This window comes from Dendropsophus ebraccatus, chromosome 6 (assembly GCF_027789765.1).
Source record: "Dendropsophus ebraccatus isolate aDenEbr1 chromosome 6, aDenEbr1.pat, whole genome shotgun sequence".
Classification (NCBI taxonomy): Eukaryota; Metazoa; Chordata; class Amphibia; order Anura; family Hylidae; genus Dendropsophus; species Dendropsophus ebraccatus.
Window position 1 is genome coordinate 13653817 of NC_091459.1, and position 12391 is coordinate 13666207.

At 39.2% G+C, this 12391-nt stretch overlaps 1 protein-coding gene across 1 annotated transcript in view; it reads left to right on the top strand.

Moving 5' to 3' along the window:
* The window catches only part of CSMD1 (CUB and Sushi multiple domains 1), a 946348-nt gene that overhangs the window by 860627 nt on the left and 73330 nt on the right, over positions 1–12391 (top strand). The window contains exons 51-53 of the mRNA XM_069973446.1: positions 2778–2972; positions 9874–10047; positions 10807–10980. Coding sequence (XP_069829547.1) covers positions 2778–2972; positions 9874–10047; positions 10807–10980 — 543 coding nt within the window. The remainder of the gene's footprint in view (positions 1–2777; positions 2973–9873; positions 10048–10806; positions 10981–12391) is intronic.

Genomic DNA, 12391 nt, shown 5'->3' on the forward strand with positions numbered 1-12391 from the left:
TCAATAGTCCAGGCGATTTTAAGAAACTTCGTAATTGGGTTTATGAGGCAAATATGCCATTATCTGCATTGAAAAAGACTTTCCCCAGCTCCCCCATCCTCTCCTTTCTGTCATCCACTGCTCATTATCAGGAAATCTCAATCAGACATGTCCTGTCTGTTCTATGAAGAGGGGAGGGGGGAAAAGAGACGGAGGAGAAATGTCAGCAGCAGAAAACAGAGAACAAAGGATTACTCAGCAGGGGAGCTTTTAGAGTGCTATTCAGAGGTCAGATAGGTCAGTGGTGACATCAGAGGAGAGAGGACAGAGGGTAATGTAGCGTTTATTTAACTCTTTGTTGTCCTGTTTTGGTGCCTTTTTTTTCCTCTCTCCAATGAGAACAATGAAGACAGAGGGGAGAGCTTCAAACTGCTTTTTCATGATAAGAATTCATTTTTCGGCTAATAAACCCAATTACAAAGTTTCTTAAAATTACCTGGATTATTGATTTCTGCAAAAAAAAAAAAAAAAAAAAAATTCACGACAGAGACTCTTTAAATGAACTACACTCAGCAAGTAACTCAGCAAATTCGCTCATTAATACTTACCTGTCTGTGCCCCCGGTTTACCCGGCTGATTGCAGCCACCTCCACTGAGATGAGAGTTACAGCGCACTCAGCTAATCAGTGGCTGCGGCTCTGTCTCGTCTCGGTCAGTCAGTGATTGGCAGAGTAGGCTGTCACTCTCGTCTTGCGAATGGTTGAAGTGAGTAGTTAATTGATTTGTAGGCACGGGGCGACAGCAGCAGATCATTGCTACTGTATATTAGTCAACAACAGCAACGATCAGCCAACATTGTTCATATCGGCTGATCTTTGCCTGCTATGATGCAAGACGATTATCGGCCATAACGCTGAATACAGCCGATAATCCTTTCATGTACTGTGATTATAGCCTAAGGCAGATCATAGGCTTCCATTGACTTCCAGCTGACATCTGTCTGCTGGCATTTTTGCAAAAAAACTAAAAAAATCCATGCCGTTTTTTAATCAAAATGACGGACGTCATTTTAAACGTACCTGAAAAAACGTTGTGTGAACATAGCCTGTGTGTGAATTTACCAAACAAAATATACATTTTCTTTTAGCCAATCTATTTGAGGCATATCTGTTTGTACGGAAGCCTTCAGAACCATAAGTAACACATTATTTATAAATTATGAGGTTCTTGGAAAACAGGAAAATATAAACCATAAGGTCCAGGTGCTCTATTCCAGTTAATCTTTTCTAATCCAATTCAGACTTCCGTGATTCGGCCAGAGTTATTTGTTAGGATGCCATGAGCCGTATTATAAAACATATCCAGCAATATGTTCTTTTGTAAACACAGACAAGAAAAATAGATTTAATAGCTCTAGCTTCTGTGACCAAATGAGCTATTCTATCGTCTGTGAGACCTACATGTTCAGCAGTTGCTTTTTATATTTGAAGATTTTTATTTTTATTTTTTTATTTTTTTTTTGGGGGGGGGGATTTGTTTTGCTCTTTCTAACAATTTTCTTTTCATTTTCTACTACTTATTCTTATTGCTACGGATAGCTCAAATTGAATTGGCTTTTCTCTTTCCCTTTGAAGTCCATCCGTTCCCCACAGGTATAAAACGGCCAGTGTATTGATTTAAAATCCTTTTAAATAATCGTTACTTTTCTTCAGTGTCCTTAAAAAAAATGTCCTGGAGTGATGCAACCTGGGAATATTTGCCCTTTTAAACTGAAATTGCAGGCATGTACAATAAAGCAGGTGCAGAGGACCCACTGTAGATTCTCCAATCTGGAATAGGATCTTCTGCCACTTGACTCCAGACAATGATTCTGTAGTATATTTAGGAAATGTCTTCTCTTGGTTATACCGGTAATAGCGTAGATAAATTCCAGGTATCCTTCTGCACCCCCATCCTTTCTGCATATTCCTACAAGATAAGGAGGGGAGATGTATAGTTCCTGTTGACTTCTCGGATTTGATCAGTGGATATTAGGGGCCACCTAGAGGAAGCATGAATTGTTGCAGTAATTTTTGCATTAATAGTCAATACCAACATTATTATTGTTAACACGTAATACTAAGGATCAAAAAATAGCTTAGGTGTACTGTAGTATATGCCAGCGCGTTAGCAACAACTCATTTGTCATCTTAAAGGGGTACCCTGGCAAAATATTTTTCTTTCAAATCAACTGGTTACAGGAAGTTATATAGATTTGTAATTTACTTCTATTTAAAAATCTCAAGTTTTTCTATACTTATCAGCTGCTGCATGTCCCGCAGGAAGTGGTGTATTCTTTCCAGTCTGACACAGTGCTCTCTGCTGCCACCTCTGTCCATGTCAGGAACTGTCCAGAGCAGTAGCAAATTGAAAACCTTCCCTGCTCTGGACAGTTCCTGACATGGACAGAGATGGCAGCAGAGAGCACTGTGTCATACTGAAAAGAATATACCCCTTCCTTCCCAGAATTGTAAAGTGCTGCGGAATCTGTTGGCGCTATATAAATAAAAAAAATATTATTATTATATTAGCTGATCAGTATGGGAATACGTGAGAATTTTAAATATATAACTTTCTGAAACCAGTTGATTTGAAAGAAAATATTTTCACTGAATAATTCCTTTAAAGGCACAGTCCAGCATTTTTTTTTTATACTTATCCAGTGCAGGAAAGGCTATTATTGAAAATAATGTGTAATCTTCTGTGTATTATGTGGATTTCTATTTTAGATGATGTGTCATTATTGTATTCTTTTACAGCTATTTCTTGTCCTTCATTGGATTCTCAACTCTCTGAGCATGTCATGTGGAGGCTGGTTTCTGGTTCATTAAATGAATATGGGTCTCAAGTCTTGCTGAGCTGTAGTCCTGGTTATTATCTTGAAGGATTGAGGCTCCTACAATGCCAAGCAAATGGAATGTGGAGTGGAGGGGATGTCAAACCAAGCTGTATGGGTATGTAATATATATATATATATATATATATATATATATATATATATATATATATATATATATAATCAGCCTCTTTGCATTTTACTTTTCTGCATTAGACACAAAAAAAATCTTAAATAGTTTTATTTGAAATGGATGTTTTGTTGTTTTGTCATCATTTTAAAGGTCAAATATAATATTTTTAAGAAAAAACACAATTTATCCACAGACTATTGGATAATAAAATATATGTAAGTAGGACTGGATTTACTTGTTCTGACTCTGATTTACATTATATTATATTAAAATAATGATCAATCAAGGACTACTTAAAAGGTGCCTGTTATGTTACAGTATGTCTGATTGGGACACGGAAAGACAACATTGCAGGCTAGACAGCAATTTCTCTCTGCTGATTGACAGGATCACATGACATACATTCTCATAATTATCCGGTATTTATGGTAAAATGCTTGCCATGTAAACCCTTTTGGCCAATTAAAGTTGAGTTCAACCCCTTCTGCAGAATCACATACTGGCATGACCTATTTTGTATGTTGTTCCGGAAAAAGGTGTACCAGTGTGTGACTGGGATGACACGGACGCAGGAGCTGCACCTGTTTCATCCCTGGGGGGGGGGGAGGGGATACACATATTTAATATTGCCATGTGCATAACAGAGCTGGCAATAAAATTGTTACATGATTAAACCCACACAGGGACGACAGAAAAATTTAAATGAGGAAAAATGCTAATTTTGACATTTTTTTCATGAAAAATCAGCATTGGCTCAAAGTGAGATTTCAGGCAGGGGACATGAGTTCCCTCTGTGATATTTAAATACCCTAATCTGGTGTATGGACAGGGATTTTCCTTATGAGACAACGATTTAGGCTATGTCCACACTATATAACAACTTATACTGGCCGAACACTGGCCGGTGTTTCCATGTTCCTGCGGCCGTCAGAGCTCTGACCGCCGAAGGAACATTTATCTCCATACGGCCCATTCAGGGTGTGTCTGTACATCAATTAAGCTTAGATTTCCATACACAAGGAGGAAGGATGATCAGCTGACAAAACCTGCATGTATATCCCCTCCTGCTGGTGCAGAGGTGTGAGCAATCACCAAGGAACAGGCAGCAAAGATAGTTCCAGCGCTCAGTCGTCCAAATCCAATTCCTTTATTGTAGCATAGCAAAAAAAAAAAACAACAATTAGATTTCCATACACACCACAAATGAACAGATGAACAGACAACATCCGTGTGTGCAAGGAAGATTAATAACGGCCACTGTTCCACAAACAGCGGCCATTATTAAATGACATGCACATTTTTTTGCATTTTTCTGCACTGAACAACGGCCATTGTCGATGTGGCATGTGCATGGAATGGGCGGCATTGCATTGATGTCAGTGGTCTTTTGAAAAATAGTATATTGAGTGAACAGTCATATATATACAGTATATATGTCAGCCATTTTCATCAACTCTGGTGTTTCAATGGACTAAAAGACACACTAATATCTTAAAAACGAGTAAGTGACACAGTAAATGCTTATACTATTGTTGACCTCAGTTCAAATGATTCCTATAAAACACCTTCAGTCTATAAATAGTAGATTCTGCTTTAAGTCATGTGTAGGTCAATCGTAACTGTAAGTGTGCATATATATATATATATATATATATATATATATATATATATAATAAATTGGCTAGAGAATTGATGACTACTGTGTGAATAGAGTAATATGGGCTATGTATTCTCAGCTGGTTTGAACACACAAATCCCTGGATACAAGCCTTGACACTCATTATGAGTTTATAGCCGTGCTGTACAGTTAGGATAGGAGCATTTGGCTCGATGGCTCCAGAGAGTTCATTGTGACCTTCATTGTCTGCTTGTTGGCAGATATAAATGTTTTGTTATTGGAAGGGTGCTAATGTTGTCATCTCTCAGTGCACTGGATATATCAAAGCATATTGTTCAGATTTATCATTAGTATTAGAATTATACATTACATTAAATGCGATTTTAAAATGTATTATGATCAGATATCATAAAAAAGTAAACCTTTTTTTTAGTAAATTACACTTTAAGGTCAGTCATTGTTTTTATTTTATTTTATTTGATTGACTATACAGTTCTTAACCCCTTAGCGACCCATGATGTATCTGATACGTCATGGTGCCGCGGGGGGTGTTCAGAGCGGGGTCCCTCCGGGACCCCGCTCTGAACGGCGCTGATCCCGGCTGACATGTTCAGCCGGGCAGTGCCTCTATTAGCCGGTGTGGGTCCCGTTGCCGCGCCGGCTAATTAAGCCTCTAAGTGCAGCTGTCAAACCTAATAGCTGCACTTAGAGGCTTCAGACCTCACGTCCCTGGTGTCTAGTGGGACGGATGTCCCCCCCGCGATGCGATCGCGGGGGGGAGATCCGTTCTTCAGCCCGTGCCGGGCCTCAGCGTCGGAATGACGCTGATCCCGGCTTGGCAATACATTGCTATGGCCTGCAGCAGGCCATAGCAATCTATGACCGATCTAATCGATCTTTGCTGTGTATATACACAGCATTGATCTCTATGAGAGATCAGTGCTGTTTATATACAAGTCCCCCAGGGGGGCTTCTAGTTACAGTAAAAATAAAAGTAAAAATGTTTTTTTATTAATAAAAAGTCCCCTCACCCATTAAAAGTTCAAATCACCCCCCTTTTCCCATTTTATAAATATAAATACATAAATAAACAAATAAATAAACATATTTAGTATCACCGTGTGTGTAATCGCCCAAACTATTAATTAATCACATTCCTGATCTCGCACGGTAAACGGCGTAAGCGCAAAAAAATTCCAAAGTGCAAAATTGCGCATTTTTGGTCGCATTAAATCCAGAAAAAATGTAATAAAAAGTGATCAAAAAGTCGTATATGCTTAATCAAGGTAGAGATAGAAAGAACTCATCATGGCACAAAAAATGACACCTGACACAGCCCCATAGACCAAAGGATAAAAGCGCTGTAAGCCTGGGAATAGAGCGATTTTAAGGAAGATATATCTGTTAACAATGGTTTGAATTTTTTACAGGCCATCAGATACAATAAAAGTTATACATGTTATATATCGTTGTAATCGTAACGACTTGAGGAACATGCATAACCAGTCAGAAAGATGCAGATCCCCATAATGCAGTAGCGTACTACAACAGGCTACAATAGAGAAGCAGGGCTGCAGTCCGCCTCTACATAAATCCCCGTAGCGCCGGAGATGCAGGGACATTTTTAAGTCCGGCGTAAAAAACGTCGGACTTAATAAATGTACCCCATAGTATACGCTCCAGCCAGCATTCCATCCGGCCGCACAAAAAACTGACATGTCAGTTTTCTGTGGCCACTATTCGCTGAATAGCGACGGCAGAAGACATCAGACGTCAGTTCACACAATGGAGCGCGTGGCTCTGGCTGCACATGGGTGCGTCCGCATCTGAGTTCATTAGAAGTGAAGATCAGTACCAGCAGTACCGGCCGGGATGATCGTCAGTAACACCAGCCGTTCTGTGACCCGGCCGGGTCACAAAACGGCCGGTGTTATACTTAGTGTGAACATGGCCTCTTTCTGTAGAAAGCAACTTAGTCGATCATCCACTGTTCTTTCATCTACAAAGAGATCTGAGTAAAGTCCATCTTAGCACCTACTTTTCACAGTGCTAAGTGCTAAAAGTGTATGTGTCATGATGGGCACTTCCAGATCAGCTGTGAGATCCACAGATAATCCAGAAATTCAGGTTGCCATGGATACAGAGAGGAAATGTACCATAATGGATGTGACACCCCCCCCCCCCCCCCATCCATTTTCTTGTCCATGGACACTAGAATGTCTTGATTAGCAATGGATCTCGTTGCTAATCCGGAAGTGACCTGTTGTGAAAGACACATTTGAAATTATTTGTTTTGTCCCTTTATTGGTGTGGGTCTTAAAGGGGTTAGCCAAAACTACAAAAACATGGCCACTTTATTCCAGAAACAGACCCACTCTTGTCTCCAATTTAGGTGTGGTTTGCAATTAAGCTCCATTCACTTCAAAGGAACTAAGTTGCAAATTGGAGAAGTGTATGTGCAATGATACATCAGATGTTTTCTGAAATTAAAGATGCATTTTACATTAAATTAACCTAAATCACTACTATGAGTAAAAACATTTATCAACACATGCTTTAAACTCTACTTTAAGGTGGGTTTACATGTAATGAAATCACTGCTAATTTCATGCTGCGAGTTCACAGTGAAATCCGCTGCAAATCTCCTCTTGTCCCTTTCAAATAGGATAACATACTCGCAACAGAATTGTCATCCCACTGTGAGTATATAAAAGGCAGCCCCCTTAACCCCCCGCGGCCTGATGCATACATTATTGGTTGAAATCACAAATGCTGATTGAGGTCAGCTCACCTGCTTTGTCCACTCACGGTGCGCGGCAAAGCCCGGAGCCAGGGCAGTAAATGCAAAGGAAAAGTCCAGCACCAGTGTAGCGGATAAAATTATTAGCGTCCTTCTTTATTTTCAAAACGTCACCAAGTTTTCACCAAGTGAAGTTTTGAAAATAAAGAAGGACGCTAATAATTTTATCCGCTACACTGGTGCTGGACTTTTCCTTTGCATACATTAATGGTTGTACACTTGCAGATCCGCCACAGTCACTGATTGACTGAGGTAGAAGTCCAGGTGACAGGAGCCCCCAAAGCAAGCCAGAGCGTGGACCCGCTAATGTATGCATTGGCCCAATGGGGGCTGCCTTTTACACACTCACAGTGGGATGACAATTCCACTGCGAGTATGTAATTGCATCAGATTACATTGCAAACTCGCAGCAAGAAATCTGCTGCGATTCCATTACGTGTTAAGCCACCCTTAGGGCTTTTTGATCCATATTTTTCTTGGGGCACTGATCTGCTGGTAAGAGATTTATCAATACTGAAATGATTTATGGAGAAATAAAGGGTTATTACTGACTGTTTCTTATAAGGGAACAATTCTAAATATTATGTCATAAGAAACTTTTAATGTAATTTATAAGTATACTTTCCCTGTGCCTAGAAAGATGGATTGTCGCTTTCACTACTTATACAACAATATTTCATCACAATATGTTCGATCCTGTTCAAATTTATAAAGCCATTAAATAAATTCCTAAATAAACAAATAAATAAATATAACTTTAAGTCATAAAATGGAAATTATTCAGCAAATATGGACTCCTTAACTCATGAAACGCTTACTGGATTGTTTTTTAAACTGCTTTCACGTTACATATCGATATCTTAGGTTACTTGTGTGAATGAAATGTTATTTTCACTGGCTTTGGGGGTTTTCAAACAACAATTTATCTCAGTATATAAATATGTGTTATTGAGTCCAAACTTTGTGCTGGAAACATTTCTGAACAATATTTGTGCCACTAAGGCAATAGGAAATAGCGCTGTAATTCTACAAATGTATTTATGATCGTTACATTTTATTACCAGTAAATCTGGGACAAGAGTTAAAAAGTGATTACTTTAGATATAGAAGAAAGCAAAGAGAAACCCCATCTTGCTGAGAACTGTCTGGAAATATTTATGTTCTATTTGCTAAGCTGAAGTTGGTTGAATTGATATAGTTTTTAACTAAAATAGAAACGTATGTTAGACGCTCATACGTACAGTGTTTAACACCTCTTGCAGCTGCACAGTAAATAACGTTGCTGCATCCTATGCCCAATTTACGATCCAGGATGACACAGGCACAGAAGCTGTGCTTGTGTCATCTGCATCAGGTCCCAGCTGTCAGTGATAGATGGGGACTCACCACAACTGTCAGCACCGGAGCCGCGCTCCCTATAGATACTGCGGTCGGCATGACCGCAGCATCTATAGGGGCTCCAGACAGAGAATTCTCCAGCTGCATAGGAAGAATTCTCTGTCCGGTAACCTGTCTGTCCGGGCTCTGGAATCACATCCCTCAGGCGTTTAGTTTCCTGGCTACAGATACCAGCGGGGAAGGGAGACAGGGAAGGCCAGCACACTGCTGCAAGCTCTTCCCCCCTTCCCTCTCTCCCCTGCAGAGAGCCAGAGCTATGGACCTCAGATTATGGGATCATTATGATCCCATAAGCTGAAGTCCGAAAACGACCTGGGAATTGAGGCATCAATGCCCATTGGTCATGAAAGGGGTAACACACTCAGGCTTTGTTCACACGCTCGTTTACTGGGTCTACTCCACGCCCCGATGATCATGAAACAGGGGCTGCAAGGACGTCGTTACCGATGTCCTTGCAGCCCTTGCTTCATACATACACTTCGGAGCGGGGCTGTCTGAACTGGCCGCGTTTCCGGCCAGTGATTGGCTGAGCGGTCTGTAAGTTCAGACAGACCCGCTCCAAAGCCGATACTGCCACGTGGAACGGGAGAAGAAGACCTGCGCCCAGACAGGTAATGTATGGTTCTGCTGAAATCGTCAGTCGCCGCGCACCGCTATTCAACCGTAGTGATGCGCTGGTGGCAAACAACGATTTTAGGTCTGAACCTTAATGAACGATCAGCCGATGACACGATCATCGGCTGATCGTTCTCTCTATTCCACCGAGCGAAAATCAGCCGAATCGGGCCAATTCGGCCGATTATCGCTCCTGTGGAATAGGGCCCTTACAGGACGGATGTAATTTTATGATTTAATAATGGCCGTTATTTCATAATGATGGGTGTAATTGTACAAATGACGGTTGTCCTAAATGGCGGCTGTCAAATGGCCAAAGAAAGATGATGTATGAACACAGCCTCACACAGTATAACATGCAGATGAACTTGAAAATTCACGTCCATAGAAATCTCTAATAAATATTTTTTAAGTAAATGGATTTTTTGTCACATGGTATTATTTTCTTTCAACAGTTATTTCATGTGGGGATTTAGCTACTCCTCCCAATGGTAACCGGATTGGAACGTTAAATGTTTATGGAGCAACAACAATATTTACCTGCAATTCGGGATACACTCTTGTTGGCTCTCATGTAAGGGAATGTCTGGCTAATGGTCTATGGAGTGGTACTGAAACAAAATGTCTAGGTAAATAAATTCACTTGGTTTTAAATTCTATACAATATTAATTTTTCAAGTCTCATTTCAATTCCAGATGAATAGATAGATAGATAGATAGATAAGAATTAATATTTGAACGTGAAAGGCATAATTTATAATGAAACGAAGGACACAGCATGGGTCAAGGCATCTTAAAATGAAAGGACTCTACCTCTCTGGATAGGCTATCAATATGTGATCTTTGGTGGGTCTGACACTCAGCGTTCCTCTGATCAGCTGTCTGAAAAGGCTGCATGTCTCTTTGCAAGATATGTAAGATCCACAGAGCTTACCAGGGAGAGAAGGAACCAAAAGACAGCGCTCGCGGCTTCAGCCAACAAGAATGGTAAAAAGTGTAGTTTATTGGTCTCAGAAACAACAAGTTTCAGAGCTTATACCCCTTTTTCAAGTTAAACTTGATAATCATATGAGAAAGAATCACATGTAATGTAATGAAAAATATAAACGCAAGGGATAAAACACCAGAGATAAAAATGCCTAAACTAAGTTAAACTAAAATGAGAAAATTCTAGAAAAAATTCCAAAAGCAGGAAAAGCTCTGACAGTTTCTTGTCACGTTTTTGTGTAATAAAAAAAAAAAAAAATTGTAAAAACGAAATTTGTGAAATGTGTAAAATTTGTACATCAGTCATTGGGCACAAGTTACGCCAGACTTCTTGTGTATTTAGCATAGTAAATCTCCCAGTTTTCGTTTATTTATATATATATGCCTGTGTTTATCTGCAGCAGGTCATTGTGGCTCTCCCGATCCAATTGTGAATGGGCACATCAGTGGGGATGGCTTCAGTTACCGAGACACCGTAGTCTATCAGTGTAATCCTGGCTTTCGTTTAGTAGGCACATCGGTTCGCATATGCCTCCAGGATCACAAGTGGTCAGGACAAACTCCAGTCTGTGTTTGTAAGTACTTTTTTTTTTACTTATTTAAATATAACAAACAGGAATGTGATTTTAGAGTTCTTTAAAATTATAATTTGTTAGTAAGATTATATATATTTTCAGGAATTATAATTTTATTTCTCAGGTTGCAAAGATTGTTATTTTTTTAAATTTAATTACTGAATTGCTTGGATTTTATTTTAATCCTAGTAAACAGCTTAATTAAAGTGTTACCCTAGCTGAACCTAACAGGAATGTTTTCTGTCGCTCTCAGCTTTTAGGAATCTATGTAATACAGAAGGTATTTACATTTTTCATCTTTCACCTAGGATAAGTATCAGCTGTGAAATGTTCTAATCTGAAATGTTCACATTATGCCCAGGTGGAGATTTATTAATATATCTGTACAAATCAACATTTTACCAAATTTCTTTTGATTACTATATCTAATTACCACTTCAATTATTTTAGATAAAATACTTAAAATGCCATCTGTAATGTAGTGTAACGGGGAATACCAACAGAAGTTTCAAAGTTTGGGCAAGTTGTTACAGTAAGAGTTGCATCGGCTTTACCAAAAGAATTATAAAACATATCTTTATATTAATAATTTTTTTATGTATTTGGATCCAGATTCTTTTTTGGGGAATCCAGAAACAATTTTGAACTCACTGTTAATTATTAAACTAATTTAAAAGAATTGTGACATCATATCGGGACTTCCAGTCTCAGGCTATGTTCCCACACAGTATCTTTGCTCAGTATTTTGCAACCAAAACCAAGAGTGTATTGAAAACACAGAAAGGCTATGCTCACACACTGCTGAAATTTAGTGGATAGATGCCATTTAATTACCGTTATTTTAAAACAACCACCGTTATTTGCCAGGAAATGGCGGTCCTTCACCAAATTCCAGTTTCTGAACATAGGCTTTCTGTGTTTTCAATCCACTTCTGGTTTTGGTTGCAAAATTCTGAGCAAAAATACTGTGTGGCAACATAGCCTCAAATAAATTTTTCTTTCATTTTCATGTATAAGGTGTACAGTTCACTTAAAGAGAAACCAATCATGGGCGATTATTTATTTTTTTCAATATATTATTTAAATTGTTGTTATATTAACTTTTTTTGTAAATATCATTAATTCATTTTATGCCCATTCTTACTCTCTATTCTTTGCTTTTTGTAATGTCTCGCACAAGCCCTTTTCAAAAGAGTTGGCGCAAGACAGGACTCTTCCAGCATCCATCATGGCGGTGCTCAGGCTCCCACTGTGCTTTACAGGCAGCGATTTCACTCTACACAGTGCAAGATCACTGTGCCTTTCTGTCTGTGTGGTCTTTCTCCTCTTCCAATACTGAGGGGAACATTTATTAAGTCCAACGTTTTCTGAATTGGACTTAAAAATGTCCTCGCAGCTTCGGCACTACGGT